At 36.0% G+C, this 23,132-nt stretch overlaps 1 protein-coding gene across 2 annotated transcripts in view; it reads right to left on the reverse strand.

Annotated features, from left to right (window-relative positions):
* LOC150104587 (BRO1 domain-containing protein BROX-like) overlaps positions 1 to 23,132 on the reverse strand; it is a 163,176-nt gene that overhangs the window by 111,829 nt on the left and 28,215 nt on the right. For both annotated transcript variants that reach the window (XR_016548540.1, XM_090395217.1), the window contains exons 3-4: positions 13,545 to 13,640; positions 4,871 to 4,943 (exon numbers count right to left, since the gene is read on the reverse strand). Coding sequence is in view for 1 of the 2 variants with exons in the window: in XM_090395217.1 (XP_090251343.1) it covers positions 4,871 to 4,943; positions 13,545 to 13,640 (169 nt within the window). In the remaining variant the exon portion in view is untranslated. The remainder of the gene's footprint in view (positions 1 to 4,870; positions 4,944 to 13,544; positions 13,641 to 23,132) is intronic.

The following is a 23,132-nucleotide window of genomic DNA, read 5'->3' on the forward strand; positions in this document are numbered from 1 at the left end:
CAACATTTCAAAATGTTGTCCCTCAGTGGTTCAGCTGAATTCAAAAAGGTACTAGCAATTTATTCATGTCTAGCAGAGCAATGATTACTATAACAATTTTTTTTTTTTTTGACAAATTCCTTTCTAATTCAACTCATAAAATGTTGAAAATAATAGTGCTGCATATAGGATAAGAGTCAGACAGCCAAGAAAGTAACTTTATCTTCCACTAATTTTTTAGGTTAAAAAAGGCCACACACACAGTATGATCAACCTCACTATAGCAGTAAGCTATATTATACCAAATTCATTTACTATATCAAGCTTAACCTAGCCAGAGCCTCATGTTCATTATAATAAACTATAGCACAGAGAGGCTTGGATATTGGTAGTTATTTGCAAATAAATACCAAAAGAAAATAATCTATCGAACCAATCTTTTGTTGGATTTCTAACCAGCATTTTTAGAGCATACATTACAATGTGATAAAGCACACAACACTGTAAAATTCAAACAGAAGTTTCATTCTACCAAAGTCAAATGTATTTACATGCACATAAGCTTAGTATTAATCTGTGAGCAGATGACAGTATTCATGATGTGCTTGCCAAAATCAATGCTGCTATCATTTTGTTAAAGAACTATCTGAAATACCAAATCCAGAACTATGATTTATCCTCAGCACCATCTCTGAGACTGCTGCATCTAAATAGTTTGAGAAAGTAAACAACCATCATGTGAAAAAAATTTGAAACTCTCCAACAGCAAAATACATCTGACCACAACTACAACAACAGATGAATGTGGTAGTGAATTATCACCATAGCCACTTGCATAAGATGATAAAGACTTCAGTCATGGTCACAATTTCGCTATCACTCATAGATAGGAATGTGTTGCAGACATCATGATGAGTATCAATACATATGTGGTATCTGTAATCTATCTTTAACAGTGGTTAACAATATATATTGGATGAGGCCAGATAAAATCCAAACCTATCAAGAGCAACATTCCATGTAAAGAAATATTACCCTTAAAAGACTATACAACAGTTATTATGGGTGAAGAGGAATATAATACAAAAATGAACAATCTTCTAAGATTCCTCTATATACATAACCATATCATAGACTAGGATCTTAGCAAATCTTAAAAATAATCTCTAAATTATTTAAAAAAGGAACATCTTAGTTCTGAAGAAATTTTGTCGAATAGCTGATAGCATAGATAGTCTGCCTATAAACTTGTCAAACAATCAGCAAAATTATTCACTTCACCATTCTTCTTCTTCAACCTTTTGGTTCTGTCCACTGCTGGATGAAGGTCCCCCCCCCCCCATGGTTTTCCAGATCACTCGGTTTTCTGCCTCTCCCATCCATCTCACTCCTGCAATTTGTTCCAGTTCATCCCTACACCTTCTTCTCAGACTTCCTCTTTGTCTTGCTCCATCCATTGGTCTCCACTCTGTTGTTTTTCTAGTCTATCTCCCATCACTGCATCTGGCAATATGGCCAACCCATCTCCACTTAGCTTGTTTAATGTATTTCACAATATCCATGACACCTGTTTGAGATCTTATCCAGGTATTTGTCTTCCTATCTCTTAATGTTATTTTTAGCATACTTCTTTCCATGCGATGTTGTGTTGTTTTCAGCTCTTTGTTTAGGACTTCTGTTAAAGTCCATGTTTCTCCTCCATATGTTAGGACAGGAAGTATGCACTGGTCGAAAGCTTTCCTTTTTAGACTCATAGGGATATCACTTCTGAATATGTCTCTCATTTTCCCATAAGCCATCCATCCAAGGTGAATTCTTCGTTCAATCTCTTTTCTTTGGCACTCCTCAAAGGATAACAATTGGCCCAAATATACATATGAAGTAACTTGTTTTCTATTTCATGGTTTTCAACTTTGACAGTTCTATGGCTAATAAATTTATTCATCATTATTTTTGTTTTTTCTCTATTTTTAATCCAATTACTCTGGAGACTTCATTTAGCTGATTTAGCCTTTCTTCCAGATCTTCAAGATTATCTGCTATAAGGACAATATCATCTGCAAATTTCAGATGATGCAGTCTTTCTCCATTTATTTTTATTCCTTTTGTTTCCCAGTCAAGGCTTCTAAAGACTTCCTCTAGTGCAGCTGTAAATAATTTGGGAGATATGGTGTCCCCTTGCTGGATGCCTTTTTGTATTGGAAACTTTTCATTGTTTTATATAATTTAATTACAGAAGTTGCATTATTGTAAACATGTTTTAGTGTTTCAATATATGATTTCTCAGTTCCTTGGGTTTCAAGTGCTTTTAGTGTTGCAGATGTTTTAACTGAATCAAATGCTTTTTCGTAGGCCAGACATAAGGGTTTATTGTATTCAATTGATTTTTCAACGAGCTGTCTTAATGTGTGAATATGGTCCAAAGTATTGCAATTCTTTCTAAATCCAGCTTGTTCACAGGATTGCATTCCCTCTAGTTTAGATTTTATTTTATTATTGATAATTTTTGTGAAAACTTTATATATGATGGGGAGTAGGCTTATAGGTCTGTAGTTTTTAATTTCTTCCTTATTGCCCTTTTTAAAAATTAATATTAGAAATAAATTGTTACAATTTTTTGGAATTTTTCTCTGTTTTAGGCATTTATTAAAGAGTTTAGTCGGCTGTTTAATGATGACAGGGCTTCCTTCGAGTTTTAAGAAGTCTACCATAATTCCATCTTCTCCTGGGCCCTTTCCATTCTTCATTTCTCGCAGTGCCATTTCCACTTCGCCTTGTAAGATCTCAGGGGCATCATGTTCTTCCTCACTCGAGTTATCCATAGATGATTCCTGGATGTCACGGTCTTTGTCTTCATAGAGTTCAGTATAAAATTCCTGAATTCTTTTGATTATTGCATCTCTATTTTTTTATAAGTTCACCATTTTTTCCTCTTACACCAGCTATTTCCTTTGTTCCAACTGATAATGTTCGTCTTAGGGCCTTCATATTACTATTGTTTTCTATTGTTTCTTTAATTTTCCTAGTATTATATGATCTAAGTTCACGTTTCATCCTTTTACGTATAGTTTTACAAATTTCCGCATATTCTATTTTATTGGTATCATTCAAATCTATTTTCATATCTCTTCTTTTCTTCATCAAATCCAATGTTTCCTGTCTTAGTTTTTCCTCTCTTTGGTGCCTTTTTACACCTATTTCTAGTGCACAATTCAAGATAGATTTTGTTAATATTTCATTAGCATCATCGATGGTAAAAGCTGTGTTTAACATTTTTTAGTTCATTCAAAATCATTCACCTCACCATTAGTAGCTCTGATATTATTTCATTGTTCACCAATGTACCACTGAGTTCCTTGACATCATTAAGTTACATTTCCCCTATGAAATATTTTAATTATTCAAAATCACTATATATTCAGATTAATTTTCATAGATAGGTTTTACAAACAGCTAAATAGGATGGTAACGAGTTCCCCCACAATATATGAAATTTCTATAATAAATTTAGTCATCATCATCATCAAATTCCTGCTATGTACCCTTAAGGGGTGTACAGGATATGACAGTACTACATGAAAAAATTACATCATTACTAACTTAAAATAAAAAATGATGGTACAACATGACAAAATTTTTAATAAATTTAGTTTAATCCTTTGTCCAAGTGTGAGCAAACAAAGTTTGTGCCTGAATTTATCTTCATGACTGGGATAAGGTGGTACAACACCAGGCAACTCGTCGCAAAGGTGGAGCAAGCTAACATCACACCTATCTCAGTATCTCCCATAATGCAAAACACATCTCCTTGCGGATATGTATAATGTTATGCATTAAGGGAAGGGCCACTACCCAGACTAGTTTCGACCTTTATTGAGGTCTCTTCAGTGGGAGCCAGGCCCAAGTGGAGATACCAGGCAGAAGCATTAACAAGGTCATCTCCACCTATAGGAGTTGCCAAAGTGTGCCACCTTTTTATTAAATTACTCTGGATTTAGAGAAAGATGTTGAAAGTTTATTTTTCACTTGGTTAGACTATAATAAATTTAGTTTAATCCTTTATCCAAGTGTCGTACCAAGTAATTATTCTAAACACTAAATTAGCTGTATACAAGAAAGTGTTCAAACCAGTTTTAACTTATGGATCTGAGAGCTGGGTCAGAAGTGAAACACTTGACCAAAGACTAGAGAGCACAGATGTGAGAGTCCTGAGAAAGATTAGGGGCGTGAACAGATGGCATAAATAGCAATATCATATATTAGGATGTTAGGAAAGAACTTGATATTGTCAGCATCCAGGAATGTATTAGTAGAGCTAATCTCAGGTGGTATGGTCACTTAAGCAGAATGGGAGAGGAAACATTAGCAAAACAGGTGTTCTCTGCCAGATTGGCAGGAAAAAGACCCAGAGAAAAACCAAGATATAGGTGGATTGATACAGTAAAAAGGACCTTAGAAGACAGAAATATAAGATCTGATAATGTTGGAGACTTGACAGGTAACAGATTGATTTGGAGGAAAATTGTAGATAGGAAATTAGTGGTGATGAAAGTTTTTTCATGTAGTACTATCATATCCTGTACACACGTTGAGGATACATGTCAGGAATTTGATGATAATGATGGTATTATTCCAGATCAAAAACCTTACTTCTAAGTATTTATTAACAAGTCTAAAAATTACACACGAACTATTTTTTTTTATTTATTCCTCTGCATAAATATAAATTTCTCAAATAATTTGTAAGAAATCATTAAGATTAACTATTAGGAGATTTCACATAAAACAGTTATTAGCATTTACAATGGATCTCGCTATAATGAATAAGTACTGGCAAAATTTTTGCTAACAGTTACCAAGGATTTCAAATATTTGATTCAGCCAATCATACCTGCATTTGTGAGAGAACTCCTGAAGCTTTACGTAAACACTTATGGACTTCTTTTGCTTCCTCCATATTTATGCTATGTAACAAATACAAGAAAAATAAATTAACAATTAATTCAACTCTGCTTATTTTTTCAATTAACAAGGCTATTTAAAATTTTACTTTGTTCATAATACTCTCTGACATCTCCATAGGCTACACTATATCTGTGAAGGTGTAAAAAGAATACGGTTTCAAATATAGTTTTCTATGTCGCTTAAGATAAAAAAAAAAAAAGAAATTCAATTCTATCAGACAGGTCACTTTTCATATGATTTCAACTAAATCTTGAATTGTACTTTTTTTTATCTTGCTTAAAGTCACCTGATTTCTGTTGATGACAGTGTTCTCCATCATCTTAATTTAACAACTTTCACAATACTGAAGCAATCCAATTTTTAAGATTGTCCATAATCAATGCCTTTCAGTAGAGTGAATTATCAATGAAGGATTAAAGTGAAGGGGGAAAATTTAATATTTCCCTCTGATTTTAATCAATCTTAAATAGTCACTGATTACAATATTCAGTTCTCTGACAATCTGAGAACAATTAGACCAAAATGGAGGAGCAGGAAGGAAATAAAAAGTCACAACACTTCTAAAGGTTAAAATGTTTAACCAATTTTTATCAGTTATTTCTTAACTGCTTTCTTTACCAAAAAAAAAGCAGGACAGGTGGTTGCAATTTAGAAAACGTTTTAGCTAATACCATTGTTTTAGCTGTCAAGAATGAGAATCACTGTCACAATTAGACCAAAATGGAGGAGCAGGAAGGAAATAAAAAGCCACAACACTTCTATAGGTTAAAATGTTTAACCAATTTTGATCAGTTATTTCTTAACTGTTTTCTTTACCAAAAAAAAAGCAGGAAGGCGATTGCAATTTAGAAAACGTTTTAGCTAATACCATTGTTTTAGCTGTCAAGAACGAGAATCACTGTCACAATTTGCAATACTAAGCAATATTCTACACTTCCAATGCCTCTACTCCTTTCACATCTTATCTAGATAGAAGACAATTATAAAATGCTGAACACCTAGCATTAATCTACTTCAGGGAATGCTAAGTATACATACTTAGCATTCCCTGAAGTAGATTAATGCTGTCTGTCATTGCTTTGGTGCTCGCCCAGATATCCAAGCAGACTGACACACTTGAGTCAGCCAGAGATCACCGTCTCGATTTAAGGCTTTCAGCATTTCGGGCCGAATTTCATCATCGCCAGCAGCCTTGCCCGATTTTAGCGATTTTATTGCTAAATGGACCTCTTCTGCTGTGAGACTAGTCATTGCCCCAATCTGCACCTCTTGGATGTCCACAACTGCTGGGCCACCCGGGTTAAGAAGGCTCTCAAAGTATTCCCTCCATCTGTGGAGGATATCCTTCTCGATTGTTAAAAGTGCACCATCAGAGGCCTTAATTACCCTTGCTGTGCATGATTTCCTCCCTCGAAGGCGGCGGATGGTCTGCCAGAATACTTTGTTTGCATTTGCATAGGATAAATCTAATCTTTCTCCAAAGGATTCCCAAGCCTTCTGCTTTGCTGTCTTTACTGCCTTAGCAGCAGCTTTTCGTGCCTCAGCATACTGCAAACACATCTCAGGTGACTTGACTCTAAGCCATGTTAGGTAGGACTCCTTTTTTTCCCGGACAGTTTTTTGGACTTCTTGGTTCCACCAAGGTGTCCTTTTCTCACTGCCCATTGCCATGCCGAGCCGCTTTCTGCCACACCATGAGAGTGCAGAGGCAGTGACAGCTGTTCTGAACAGCTTCCATTCCTCCTCAACATCTGCAGTATGCTTGGGAATCTCTTTGAACCTGGAGGAAATGTCATCTGCAAAATTCTTCCTCACAGCCTCATTTTCCAATGTCTCCCATTTCACATGGTATAGCTGCTTAGGCCTACCAGCGTTGATGGTAGCATCTGGTTTCTGAAGCCGTAGAGTGCACACAACAAGGTAGTGGTCAGTTGACAATTCTGCCCCTCTTCTTACACGAACGTCCAACACTGAGGAAAATAGGTCTGCTGAGACTATAAAGAAGTCAATCAGAGACCTTTGTTCTTGTGTATCCTGTACCAGGTATACTTATGGACTTCTCGGTGCTGGAAGAAGGTATTCATTATGGTCAAGCTATTAGTACAGCAGAAGTCCAATAATTTCAACCCATTCGCGTTAAGGTCAGGGGCACCATTCCTCTCAACCACACCCCTCCATGTCTGGTCATCTGTTCCAACATGTGCATTCAAGTCGCCCATTAGCAGGACTGATTCCATGTCTGGAACCCTGTCAAAAGCAGCATCCACTTCCTCTAGGAAGGCAGAGTATTCTGACTCCAGATTAGGTGCATAGGCTTGCACCACAGCCAAATCATGGTTTTTCATCTGAAGCCTTAATACACATACCTGTTCCCCCCAATGGGATCCACTTAGCAACACAGTCTGACAGCTGGGGGCTTGTGAGTATCCCCACACCCGCCTGAGCAGACACTGTCGAGCTCACACCAGAGTAGTAGAGCTTCCACCCCTTATCCAGGTCGACAGTTCCAGAGCCTCTCCTCTTGGTTGAAGAAAGCCCGACTAAGTCTAGCCGGTAGTGCTTGGCTTCCTCAACCAGTTTCAACTCCTTCCCTGTCAGAGAGAAGATGTTCCAGTTGCCTAAAACCATAGTCTGGTGCCGTTGTCATTGCCATTTCCGTCCTTTTGCGGAACGATTTCTTTGAGCTGCCCCTAAACACCTCCTCAAATGGGTAGCGGGCCCATTGATGAAGTTTCCTCTAGTAGAGTGCTGAGGAGTGGTGTCTAAGGGAGACTGTAACATATTTTTCGAACGGGTCCCTCTGCCTAAAACCTGAATGCGTCAATTGGTAACTCGTGCGACGGACGATGTGGTATGAACATTTTTTGATGGCCTGATCATGTTACAGTGTTTGATAATGTCCTGTTAGCACAAGACGGAATGACATAGAAAAATAGGAAAGATTTCCCTCGAATACTCTAATAGCATTCGGGGAAAGGAGCAAGAAGAGAAGAAAGAAAGAATCAAGGGAGGAAGAGGAGGGACCAGTCTACAGATAATATAACAGATGTATATTACATGAAGTAAGGCATGGTCCAGCATCAGGTACCTCGTGTTTGCCACACCCATACTCACTATAGTGAGCCCCTGAATGCTAAGTATATGATCCTTAAAATTGTCTATATGTGAAGAACACTAATTCCCTAAATTTGCTGCCAGAAAGAAATCCTAAGTATTTTACATAGCTTGGATACTAACAAATGTTCTGGTCCTAATGTTATCTGCTTGGTTATGTTTAAAATTTGTACCGCAGAATTAAGATTTGCACTTTATCATTTAAAATCTTATATTCTTCTGGTATCTATTGTGCATGCATGGAAGTAAGCTTATATTCAGTCTATCAAAGGAGTCAATGTATTGTCCTCTCTCTCTCTCCACTATTTTCAAAGGAACTTGTAAATAATGAGGGTAATTAATAGATAACTTATGTACTACCTGTAGGCTCACCAATCAAATGACTACCAATATGAATTCCACCATTATCAACAACAGAATTCTTGACATATTACCCACTTAAAAGATTTGAAGAAACTCATGATCACATTCGACATTTCCAGGATCATATTTAATCATGATTGATAGAGAAGCCTACATTGGTTTCATTAGTTTCCTCTCTGGTCACTTATTACTACATATTATGGCAGAGGGGATTTTTTTTATATTTCTCTATCAATGCCAGAACACCCTAGGGCTCTGTTCTTTTGCCCATGCTCTTCCTCCTATACATAAATTGCCTCATCTTCTTCGAATTTTGTTGATGACAGTGTTCTCTATCCTCTTCATTTAACAACTTTTACAATACTGAAGTAATCCAATTTTTAGGATTGTCCATAATCAATGCCTTTCAGCAGAGTAAAGTCATGCTACCCTAGTCAACTTCAATGCTATGGAAATGCAGTTTCTCTTGAGAAAGATCTCAGTTCATCTCCTTTTACATATGATAATACTCAGATCTCCCAGCAAGATGAGCTTTCACTTACTGAACTACTTTTAAACCTCTAGCTTTTCCTGACTGATACAAACATACATCCAAAGACAACAGGCATAATAGTGACATTCTAAAAGAAATAACCTATGGCTAACTATTCAGTATAAAAAATTATTCCTGTAGTTTTTAAAGGTTTGCTATGGTAAGAGTTAACAGGTTTGTATCATCAACCTTTATATATGACATTAGGTGAAAGGTACTTATGTGACATAACAATGTTTGCTATAGGGTGTGAAATATACAGAAAAATGGATTTCAGAGACAAGGCAGTAATGTAATATTGTTAATTACATTAGTAACATAATATACAGTCCACCAACACCTAAAAATCAATGGTTCACTATCAGATCCCCATGGAGAGAATAAGTTTAATAAATTCCTCACCAAGTGAAGAATTTAGTGGTCTGTTCTAGTCTCAATTTCTTGAGACTTTCTTGTTGTCCCTGATTTCCATGTGCAACATTAATCCATGTGCAACATTAAGAATTTTTGAAATATGGCTTCTGAGTATATGTTAAAAAGGAGGTGACAGCGCACATCCTTGTGAAAAAATAATCATAATTCATAATTATGAATTTTTGTACAATTATTTCTCTATGTTAATATATTCTTAGTTTTGGTTTTGTAACACGTATACATCGGCACTTGCCATGTGCCCATTATTGATATTATTATTACTGTAAAAATGAAATGTAAACCATTTGAAATTGATGTACTTGCTAGATTCTGATAGTTTGTAATAATTTGAGTTTTTTTTTTATTTTTTTATTGTAATTAAAAATTGTTAAGTGTTGAAATATTTGTTGCGTTTTGTGAAGACATTTGTTTATGCTAATGAGACAATGCGTCAGTCATTACATGTAACTTCTCACTTGCCATTTACGTGCAGTGTGCATGCTCGTTGAAGAGCTGGATGGGTGATTGACAGTTGACAGAGAGAGCATTTGGAATCAGGGTAACAGAGGAAAAGAAGTGGGGAGCTGATGGAAATTTAAGAACGGTTACTGGAGAAATTTGCTTCTTAGGAAGTTTTTCAACAATCGGAAGAATATTAGTAGAAGATTCTGAAAAGGAATTGTAGAACTGTGAGTCTTTAAATTGGAGGAGTTGAGACTCTCAATAAGTATTTAATAAATAAGATATTGCAGTCGACATTCTAATTGAATTTTCAAGGAAAATCAATGCAAAGTTTCATCTTCTGTCTTAAGGACACTGAATTACTATAGAAAAAGCAATTGCTGAAATTTGAAACTGTAAAGTGGCTTAACATATAGAGCTCAATTTAGATATGTTGTTTATGAAGTTTAGGAAGCTGAGAAATGAAGTTTCTAAGACCACTTGCAGGCTATAAAAGAATAGACAAGATAAGAAATGAAGAAATAACAAAACAGTTATCCATAATTAGCATAACAGAAGACATCACAAACTATAGAAAGAACTGGAAAAACCACATAGAAAGAATGAATGAGGCCAGATGGCCAAATATCGCTTGAAAATATAAACCAAAGAGATAATGATCAAGAGGAAGATGGGCAGAAGACTTTTTAAACCCTTCAAAATGTTACAGGCAAACAATTGCCTAATACGGGAAGCTAAGAAGAAGTTTATGAAGTAGCAGAAGAAACTTCTTTTTTTTGTACAAAAATTAGTAAATTGTGCATCAAATAGAACTGCAAGAAGTAAGAATATTTATACTTTAAAAAAGGATTCCATGGAAAAGAAGAAGAAAATTTTTATATTTTCGGAAAGGGCTTAACAAAGAAACTACTCTGATGAACATTTTTGTTATTATGAAAATAAGGTGTTTAGTCTGGTAGACGTGATTAAGTCTGGTAGAATATGTTAAGCAATCCAATAATAGAATGAGTCAGAGAATGAATAATTTTTATATGTTTGGATAAGAAAATCTCTAAAGTGTAGATTTATTTTAAAAGGGCTTGGATCCAGTTAATTTTGTAGTTATGTAATTTTATTAAAAAGTATATATTGTTCAAGTTTCATTAAATGCATGTATATTTTTTTCTTTCATCTTGAGTCAGTGATTTTCTAGATTCTAAAAGAAATAGTTAAAAGTCATTGCATCGATCGGAATTGAAGCCTTGTGTAATTAATAAACACTCAGAGTAAAATTCTCATTTACAGAAATATAACAAATGGCACAGTCTGCTGGAACAGCTGATCACAATAATTATTATACTTGTCTTACTCCTCTTTTGATGTTAATGTCATCAACATTAACATATGATAATATGTTAATGTTGACCAAAAGGCATCTGTTCAAGTTGATGACATTATCACATAACTGTGATAATGTCATCAACTTGAACAGATGCCTTTTGGTTCCAGTGTATGTTTTCAATGATCCTTATGCCTTTATCATCTAATCCAATTCTTTTTTATAAAGTGGGACTTGATTCTATTTCATCATGTGTTTGAGGGAATGTTCCAGAGAGTTAACAGCTTTTGCATATCTTTTCAACATGAGTCTCTCGGTGAGGCAAGTTCCAAAAGAGTTGAAAGAGGATAAAATTGTTCCAATTCATAAAGGAGATTAGAGTAGGGATTTGAATTACAGACCAGTCTGTGTGTCTGGAATTGTGGTTAAGGTATTAGAGAAGTTAGTTAGGACTAAGATTCAAAACTGGGCTGACAACAGAAAAATATTCTTTGGTGGCCAGCATGGATTTACTGAAGAAAGATCATGCTTTAGCAATCTGCTTACTTTTTATAATAAAATGACAAATGCGTTGGATAAAGGTGTTGCATATACAGTGGTATATTTAGATTTTGAAAAGGTGGTTGATAAATTGCCACATGACAAGCTGGTAATTAAACTGTAACAGATGGGATTGAACAGTAGATTAGTTTGCTGGATTGGAGATTGGCTATCTAATAGGTATCACAAGTTGTCTATGGAGGAGTGATATTCCAGAAGAGAAAAGTTACTAGTGGTGTACCCCTAGTGTCTGCTTTGGGTCAACTTAATGTTGCACAGTTGGGGAGAGCTATCAGGAGTAGAGCGGATGCTGTAGCTTTGAAAGAGGACTTGAATACACTGGCTGAATGAGTAAATGAGTGAGGATGTCAATTCAATTCAATGTTGCATATAAGATTTTGAAATTTGAGAAGCAGAGATGGGATGTAGAGTACATAATCGGTGGAAATATCTTGGAAGCGGTAGAAGAGATGAGAGATCTAGGTGTGATTGTAGACAAGGACCTAAAATTTTGGGGACATGTTACTAAAATTGTGAGGACAACACAGTGGATAATGGGAATGATGCGGAGGGCAATGACATGTAGAAGTAAGGATGTTATGGTTCCTTTGTATAAGGCTTTGATCAGGCCACACATGGATTACTGTGCACAGATTTGGTCACCTGGTTTTCAAAAAGATGAAGATGTGTTGGAAAACGTTCAGAGACAATTGATTAAGGTGGTTTCTGGTCTCTGGAATGTTGAGTATCGAGACAGATTGACAAAATACAATTTGCAGAAATTGGCAGATAGAAGGAGGAGAGGGGGATATAATCAAGACATATAAGCTGTTATGAGGTTATCACCAAATTAACGTTGGGGAGATTTTGCACAGAATGGGTGAAGATAGGAAGAGAACAAGAAGTCATCCATGGAAACTGTATAAGAAGGGTATGAGCAAGGGCGTGGTGAGTGATTCCAATGCATTGTCCGAGAGTGTGGTGTGTGCAGAGACAGTGAATATATTAAGGTACGGTATGATAAACTGTGTGTATAACAGTTGGCCTACCACAATGAGTCTGACTTCATGGAGGTTTTTATAATAATAATGTTATCAGTAAAGAATGCTTCTACATATTTCACCCATTATTGTATTGTATTCCTTTTCGGATATTATTTCTCCCTTTTTGTTTCGAAGGATACATACTTGTTTTTTCTTAAACATACCTGATCTCTTTCAGCTTTTTGTGTAGATTAAAACTCATGCTTTTCCAGTAGAAATTCTATTTCTTTACATTTTTCATTCACTCAGATTTCTTTTGCTTCTTTGATCTTGTCATTAATGATAAATAAATAGTAAATGTTTATAAAGAAAAAGATTTTGAATTTTCTTTGTCTCTCACTGAATCTCTTAAGTTAACTATTTTTATAATAATATCCTGGATCCGAATCAGTGATATTAAGTAAAAAGCTAAACCACTTTGGCATACCATGGATCAAATACAATTTCATTATAACTTCCTTATAGCTTTTTTCCCCAAATTTAAGTAATTTTAATAATTATTCTTCTATTTTTCTGATTGTTACAATACTGTTAAATGCCAAATGAACCACGTTTTTCATTTTTTTTTTATTACACACGTCCTTGAGGTAGTGTGGGTTGTTGTATAGTGAGGTTGTAATATACACACATTTTTCATGTATTATTTTACATATTATTACTATATATTACATCTTTAAAAAAAAAAGTTATAATCCTGCTTTACTACTCTAATTTATGAAGTAAACTTATGTAATGCCATTTTATATATATATATATATATATATATATATATATATATATATATATTGTAACCATTGTATGAAAAAACACTTACTCATCTTTACCAGCAATCATAGCTGCATGCTTCATTAACCAAATTGCATAATCTTGAGTAATGGATATCAACTCGAAAACAGCATCTTGTTGGGCCCTAAATATTAAAATGCATTATTATTGTAAGTTGTATTTTAAATAATACAATTCATCATAATTTTAAATATAAAAAAAAATGAATTTATTTTTGTAAACTATTAATAGAATTTCTTGCAGGGTGGAGCAGCATTTCTTTTTTTGTTGTTTTTTAGTTTATTTGAATTTTAAAAGTTTAAATTGCTCATATGTGAATTCTGTTAGATATAATTTAGACATAATGCTAGACCTAATTTATTATATTTCTAAGATATGCCCATAGCAGGATCAAAACTGACAGTGCTCTGTTAAGCCTAACAAGTAATATTCATTTGAAAGCAAATCCAGTAAGTCCTCAGTTGCTGGCAAAGGTTGGTCGATTGGTAGAGCCTCTGCTAATAATGGCTCAGTTAAGTAAGTTTGAGCGCGGTTAGTAGTCGGAAGGGGACCAATCGTTCGATGCTGTTGCCACACTCTCCCTCGATGAGTCTTTGGACTCCCTGGAGGGGTCAAATAATAATAATAAATAATAATAATATGGTAAAAAAAAAATTAAAAAAATAATAATAATAATAAATAAAATAAAATAACATGGTACAGGAAAAGAGCAAGCTGAGATAGTGACTCATTCTCAATAGTTTCCTGTTGGTTGTTTTGGATTCATGGCTGAAGCAACTAAGGCTATAAGGCAATGTATTGTCTGTAAATTGTGGCTGGTTTTGCAGGAGGTAGAACCTAAGTTTACAAGAAGAAAAATCCTAAATCCCCCCCCCCCCCCTTCCTCTTTCTCTCTGTAAAAGACTGGCTAATTCAACTTCAGTTAAAAAATTCCTAATAGAAAGTTCTTTATTTATTAAATTCAGTTCAATATCTTGCTAAACTGATATAAGCATGAAAAACACACTCATATTCTTCATTTACTGTCTTCAATCTGATAGTATTTCATAAATTTAATGTACATGAATATTATTATTATTATAATTTGACATCTCCAGGGAGTCCAAGGGCTCATCGAGGGAGGGCACCAGATCTACAACTCCTGTCTCCATCTGACCATAACTACACCAATGCCATCTACCGCTTACCATCACTGGTATTTCCACAGACAATCAAGGACTGTCTGTGGAAATACCAGTGATTATTTTCACAGACAAACATCCATGCCTACAGCAGGATTCGAACCTGCAGTCCTTTGGCTGGAGAGCGGATAAGTAGTTCACTGTTAAATGGAAAAATTAAAGGACTCTCCATAGAGACCTTTAATTTTTCCATTTAACAGTGAACTACTTAGTATATTATTAATAGAGTTAAGTTATAAAAAGTTATGTTAAGCATAATTTTCAGATTTTCCATGGAATGCATTCCTCCCTACTTTACATGTATTTGAATGGGAACATCATCATCACCAAATTCCTGACATGTATCCTCAAGGGATGTATAGGATATGATAGTACTTCATGAAAAATTTACCTCATTACTAACTTCCTATCTACAATTTTCCTCCAAATCAGTCTGTTACTTGTCAAGACTACAACATCATTATCAGATCTTATATTTCCATCGTCTAAGGCACTTTGTACCGTATCAATCCACCTATATCTAGGTCTTACTCTGGGTCGTTTTCCTGCCAACCTAGCAGAGAACACTTGTTTTGCTAATCTTTCCTTGCCCATTCTGTTCAAGTTTAAACATGTTTTGTATACAGCTAATTTAGTGTTCTGACTAATTTCTCTCTTATTACATATGAATTTATTCGATTGACTTCCTACCATTCCAGCTTTGTTGATTCTGTTGTTTATTTCCATATTTAATTTACCATCTTCACTAAAAAATTGTGTCTAAGTAACTGAAATGTTTTACTTGTTCGATAGGTTCCCATTGAAAACACAGTTGATATTTTCAATGATTCTACCTATTTTCATTGTCTTTGTCTTTTTTATTGCTGACCTTCATACCATATCTATTACAACAGCTATTCAATTTAGTCAGGGAATCTTGCAAACTTGTAGCGGATTTATTTAGAATTATAACATCGTCTGCATGAAGCAAATGGGAAAATCCTACTCTATAAAAATATTTTTATTTTTTACTTTTGGAATGGACTTCCTTCAGTGCTATGGGATGGATGCTGGCTGAGTATAATATAGTGTACAGAAGATAAAAGACAAGCATTAGTTCAGGTGCATATCTATTAAGTACAACTAGCAGGTTACTAACAGGACCAGAAGGCTTTTTGGTATCCAGACTGTGCAAGATTATTTTGATGACTTTGTGGCAGAAGGCCACATAACAGGAATGTGATGCAATGTTCCAGATAAAGTTGGAGGCAATTCGCCTTTGTTTTTATGCAGGAGTGAGGTAAATCAGTTTTATCTTTAAGTGACAATGGAATACTGCGATCTAGATAAGAGGGAGGAGAGCATACAGATGAGCAGAAATTGTATCCAACAGCTTTTGTAAAGGACTAGAAGGCCACTGGCACAAGTAGCAAATTTTCTAAATATTCAAAATATATATATATTCAAATATATATTCAAATAAATATTCAAAATCAGACTACATGTTAATGACTATTCTGGAAGTGCTGCAGGCATCAGCATATGATGCATGAAGCTTGAATTTATGTCTCAAGTGACTTAAAATATGCAGTTTCATAAGGTGATGGAGGTCATAATTACCTAGGTCTAGCTGGCATCTCCCCCAGCTAGAAAGGTATCCTTTGACAGTGCCAGCTGATGGTACTGGAACTCCTTTCATAGAAACTAACACCTCGAGAAGGCAGCTGACTTATTCAGTAGAGGCTATATGATGCACATCTGGCTCATCAGTGCAATTGATTTTTTTTTCCCTATTATTACCTCAGGACCTCATGGAGTCAAAGACTTATCCAGAAAGTCCTTTTATCACACACACACACAGCTCATCATACCATGCCTTGAACACATTCAAACTCCTTATAGACACCACACTCTCAGGCAAGGCATTCCAATCATTCACAACTCTGCACAAAAAAACCTGCCTCTCACTCCCCTACTCACACCCTCTTTATACAGTTTCCAGGGATGACCTCTGGTCTCCCCTGATCTCCCACTATTTTCTGTAGAACCTCTCCAGCATTGATCCTATAACAACCCCTTAATAACTTGTAGGTCTCTATCATATCTCCCCCTCCTACTGTCCACCAGACTCTGCAGGTTGCATCTTTTCATACTCGACATTCCAGAGGTCAGAAACTACCTTAGCAAATCACCTTTGGACCCTTTCCAACATCTCTTCATCCTTCTGAAAACCAGGTGACCAAAATCTGGGCACAATAGTCCATGTGTGGCCTAATCAAAGCCTTATACAACAGAACAAGAATCTCCCTACTTCTACATGTCAATGTACTCTACATCATTCCCAGAAGCCTTTGTGTTGTCTTCACAATTTTGGCTATGTGTCCCCTAAATTTCAGATCCTTATCCACTATCACCCCCCACCCAGATCTCTTATTTCTTCCACCTCCAACAATATATCCTCACCAAGCATAAATTCTGTATCCCATCTTTGTTCCAAATTTTAAAACCTTACATTTTGCAACATTGAACTCGCATCTCCATTTCCGTGCCCAATCACTCAATTTATTAAAGTCTTCTTGTAAGGCCACAACATCTTCACTACTCTTCATGGTTCGTCACAACTTTGCATCATCTGTAACCAACTGAATATCTCCAACCAAATCTTCACCTATATCATTAATATACAAGTTAAACAGTAATGGCCCTAAAACAGACCCCTGAGGCACTCCACTAGTGACTTTCATTTTCCTGAATATCGCTCCCCCATACACAACTTGTTCATACCTATCAGATAGCCAGTCTCCAATCAATGCACTAATTTAATATCCAACCCCATCTGCTCTAGTTTGACTATTAATTTATCATGAGGTACTCTATCAAAAGTCTTTGCAAAATCCAAGAATATTACTATGTATCCTTCTCCTCTGTCCAAGGAAGCAGTCACTTTATTGTAATAAGTAAGTAGATTACTAAAACATGACCTCCCTTCAGGCAAATCCATGCTGTCCATCAAAGATAATACCATTGTTGTCAACCCAACTCTGGATCCTAGTTCACACAAACTTCTCCAACAATACCTGACACACAGATAGGCCTATAGTTTGATGCTCGAGTTTGCTCACCTCCTTTATGAAGTGGCACAATCTTGCTCTCCTTAGGGACTTGACCGAGTACAAGACTCATATTAAAAAAATATGTCAAGACAGGCGTCAACTCCCTGGCACATTCCTTCAGAATACGTGGCGATATATTATCAAGTCCCACAGTCTTATTAACATCTACTTTATTCGACTCCCCATACACTTCTTGCTCAATTACAGTCAGTCTCCCCCCCCCATCATCTACTGCTCTCAATCTCTCCATGAAGTCCCATTCACAAGATTGAAAGATCTTTATGAATTGCTCATTAAGTATCTCCACCACACATTATGCAACAGCTGTCTTTATACCATTTTCTTCTATCAATCATCCTTCAATAATCATTCTTTCTTTTGCTGGCTACCATATCGAAAGAACTCCTTAGGATTCTTTTTGGCTTCATTAGCTAACTGCTGTTCATACCTCTCTTTAGCTACCCTCACCAACCAAGTCACCCTCCTTGCCTGGTCTTTGTAGACCTCATGGAATAGGTTATTTCCACTTCTCTTATGCTGCCTCCACAATGCCCTCTTTCTCTGTATCACATGCTTAACCTCTTTATGCATCCATCTCACACCTACTTTATTTAACCTTCTCACCTTTGGAATACACTTAGACATTGCATCTACTAGATAGTTTTTGAAAATCCCCCAAGCACTGATCTCTTTTCCAGCTAACTCCTCATTCCATGCTACACCAGCAAGCTGTCTCCTGAGCGCTTCATAATCATCCCCCCCCCCCTTGTAGTTTCACATATGCCCTTTTCTCACAGAGGTCCTCACACTGCTGGCAACCACCCAGGTAATCACCTCATGGTCACTCTCACCCATTGGTGGATGATTTGACACCTCATTCATAATTACATCCTCTGATGAGATGACAAATCTAAGATCTTCAATCCTCGCAGGCCCTCCGTTACATACTGTCTAAGGTAGTTATCTCTCAAAAACTCAAGAAAACATTTTCTTTACTTCTAGTTGCTATCTCATCATTCCAGTTTATATTGCCATAATTAAAATCGCCCATTATGATTGCCCTTTTCTTATTTGCTTGACTCATTTGATTATACAGTTCATTATCGCCACCATCCACATTACCAGGTGTATAACAACATCCAACCAAGTATTTGATTCCATTCCCATCTATCTCAACACCATACTGCCTCCAAACCACTGGCACTATTTACCCTCTTGCATCTCTACTTTGTATGGACATAACTCTTTCTCTATCATCAACAGCACTCCCCCTCCCTTTTTACCCCTTCTGTCCTCACGAAACATTTCATACCCTTCCATCTCTAGTCCTGTCAGGATGTCGTCCTCTTCCAACCATGTCTCACTTATTCCAACAATCTTTGGGTGAACAGACACAATTAATGCAACCATTTCATCTGCCTTGTTTCTTATACTTCTAGCATTTGTATACAAACACAACAGCTCATTTCTGGATCTACAGCTAGTTCCATTGATACCACTCACTCAATGTGATCTCTCCATGGAGCAATTTCCCTTTCTGCTTATTCATTTTAAAACCCTTTTCAATTCCAACTGTTTCCTCTTGATCCCAAGTCATCACATTTCTTTCCTGTCTACACATGCTCTCACCTCCTCTTGGAGCATCCACCTTTTTCAGGCTGTGTACCCCTGTCCACCCTGAGCATCCTCATTTCCCTGCTCCTCTTGCACACCCATTCTCTCATTTTCTATACTCATACCACTTACGTCCTCATTCATAACCACCTCTTCAATCCCTCATGCTCTTTCATATCACTTCCTGTTTGATCTGATTCATTCTCTCTCTCACTCTATTCACCTCTCTACTTTCCAGCAGCAGTCTCTCCAAGTGACTCACACCATAACCACTCAAATGCAGTCCATTGCTCCCATACAGTTCACTTCTTCCTTCAAACTCATTCCACACATTAACAAACTGTAATCCCATCTCCTCACACATTTCAGCCAGCATATCATTCATAATCCTTACTCTCTACCTCATCTCACAACACTCATACCTAGGCAACATGCTGACTACCCTTCCTCTCACACTATTCTCTTTTATCCTTCTAAGCAGCCTCCTGACATCCATTCTGACTTGCTCTTTGTCCTCTGTCAAATCATTCATGCTGATTAAAACCATCAACTCCTTTGCTTGCTCCCTCCTCATATCCAATGCCTCAATCACTCTGCTCATTTTACCGCCTGGAAAACATACCTTGTGAATCCTATCATCCAGCACACTTTTAATAATGGAGTCATCATATAATGCCACACGCTCATCTTTCGTTAACTCTTTCATGCCATCATGATTAGTTTTAATAGTTTTTACCCGAATTTTCTTAATTTCATTCTGCATCCATTTCATCTCTTTCCTAATCCAATCCAATTCAACTTCCGAATCTTGCTTCACACTCTCTCTATCATTCATTCCCTCTAATTTTCTAACTCTCGACACTCTCTTCTCACTTTCACTCTCATTCATCCTTCGGTGCTTCTGTACTTTCGGTCCAACATGCGCCTGACTTTCGCTATCATTCATTCTTTCGATTTTTTCCACTTTCGATTCCTGCATCACGCCATTTCCAGTTTCATTTGTTCTCTCAATTTCGTTTCTTTCTGCCATTCTCGCCTCACTTTCATCCCTATTAACATCTGTTACAGTTTTTAAATCGCTCGTTTTCTTTTTTACTGATTTTTTAACATTCTTTCGCCTCTCTTTCATACCATCCTTCTCTTTCGAACGTGCACTCATTTTCTCCGCGACATTCTCGCTACTAACACTTTCTATCATCAATTTCATATTTGCATTCATCAATTCCTCGTTCAGGTCACACTTCGCACACACACCCTCCTTCCATCCACCCTAAATGTCCACAAATCATTTATGTAATCAAAAGAATACACATAACACACCTCACCCTTAACGAAAAGACTGAAATCTAAGTTAAAGTCATGGAATGACAAAGCCACCGCCATGTTTAATCTGCCAGTTAACACTCTAAAGTCTAATAATAACAACAAATTCGAAATTAAGCTTAAGCAAAACAAAATCCTCCACACTAATAATAATGGTAGCACACAACTTTTACAGCAGCTCTTACTCAAACAAACACTCATATATACTTATATACTTAATTATTCCATGAATACTTATTTCAATCTGGAGCTCTTCTTACACACATGTGCCATGCTTGACTCACGAGCACCCTATCATCCTGTCTATTTTCATTGCTGCTGCTTTTTACACCAAACCTGTTACCTATTTAGCTCAGTTGATAACAATGATGCCTTTGCTTAGGACTTGGGTTTCCATCTAGAAAGAACCATTATAATGGTTCTTCTTTCTAATAAGTGGTTTTGAATTAGTGCCTTTTATTTTCACTTGAAGGTGAGTTAGCATGTTTCATATAGACACAGTGGAATTTTTCTTTCTTATCTTGGGTTTCTTCATCCTCTCAGACAAACTGACTAAAGAATACAAACACTTGACTGAACATATATCCTAGATGGAATTTTAAATTAATCTTTCTAACCAAGAGGCAGACAATATGATGATTATGCTCCAGAAGTTTGGGTGAAGGAATGAATGTCAAATATTTTCTCTCCTTTAGTATTTCTTTAACCATAAGAATCAATATACTCTTTATGTTATTATTTATGCCTCAGTACAGGCATATTCTGCTCATGTGACATTAGGTTCCAAGGCCACTGTCATATAAGTGAATTAGTGCCTTTTATTTCACTTGTAGATGCATCTAATGGTTTAACAGGAGTTTTAAGCAGTCATTATACAGCAATGAGCATAACTGACATAAATAAAGCATTTACTTACATCAGTTATGAAAAATTAAGAATTTTTGGTGAAATGGAGGTTCCCCCATTTAGGCAATAAGATTGTTACATTTACAGATAACTACAGTATTAAATGATGCAGCACTTTTCACTTCAGTAGAAGTTGCATCTTTGTTTTTAACAATTATAACAACAGTAGCGTAAGGTAAGTTTAGCTTATGGCCTATCACAGTGTTTAACATGCATTGTCACTAAGTTTAATAATTTTAAATTGAACTTATTACATTAGTATCTAATACTAATGTAATAGGTTTAAGCCTTTTTCTGTTCATTGGAAGCAACAGTATGCTTACTTTGATTTTTACTTGCCATCATTAACAATAAAATAATAGTTATAAACAGTTCATAATTCACAGTAAAACAGAGAGAGACTGATGGGTGGTGACATCGTGAACAAACTGAATTCACAAAAACTATGCGCTGGTTGATTCATGGCAGTGCCATGTTACTAAAGCCACATGGCTAAGTGAATTCAGCATCATATAAATGAGCACTGGTCATAAATGAAAACTGTTGTACACATGAATACAGTAAGGGTGGGCCTTACTGTATTCATTTATATATTGCTAAGCTGTTCATTCATTGCATTTCTTCCAGGTCCTGGTTCTACTTAACAATGAAATTATATACAAAATATTTGAATCTTGCTGAGTATGTGGAGTAAAGTAACTTACTTAACATTACTTAACAATACAAATCAGATTATAATACAAACTGGTCATCTGCTGATTAGTTACTTTATAAGACTAGCTAAAAACCCTATCATGTATGGCCAATCAGTAGAAAATCAGCAAGTGATTAATTCATCTGCACTGATTGTTGATAAAATGGTGTTTGAGTATTTAGATATGAGCAGCATTTTCTAAGCAAAAAGGTTTATTATTCTGTGTAAATGTCATCTATTAATGATGGAAGTTTTTTCACCTGGCTATGCTACCAATTATATATTTGGTTTAATACTTTATCCAAGTGCAAGCAAACAAAGTTTGTGCCTGAAGTATTTTCAGGACTGGGGCAACTCGTGGTAAAGGTGGAATAAGTTCTGATCACTTGCCTTAGTATCTTCCATAATGCAAAGCACATCTCCTTGTGGACGTGCATAATACTATGCATTAAGGGAAGGGCCACTACCAAGGTGGAAGTCCTGACGATACTTCAGGTGCAAATTTTGTTTGTTTACACTTGGATAAAGGATTAAACTAAATATATAATTTATAGTCTAACCAAGTGAAAAAACTTCCAACATCATTCTCTAATCCAGAGTAAATTAATAATAAGATGTGACACCTTTTGGCAACTCGAATAGATAAATATGACTTCTCCATTACTTCCACCTTGGTATCACCATCTCTGGGTCTGGCTCCCACTGATGAGACCTCAATAAAGGTTGAAACCAGTCTGGGTAGTAGCCCTTTCTTTAATGCATAGTATTATACATGTCCACAAGGAGATGTACTTTGCATTATGGGA

This window comes from Typopeltis vanoorti, chromosome 7 (assembly GCF_054136105.1).
Source record: "Typopeltis vanoorti isolate ZY-2024b chromosome 7, IOZ_Tvanoo_1.0, whole genome shotgun sequence".
NCBI classification, from domain to species: domain Eukaryota; kingdom Metazoa; phylum Arthropoda; class Arachnida; order Uropygi; family Thelyphonidae; genus Typopeltis; species Typopeltis vanoorti.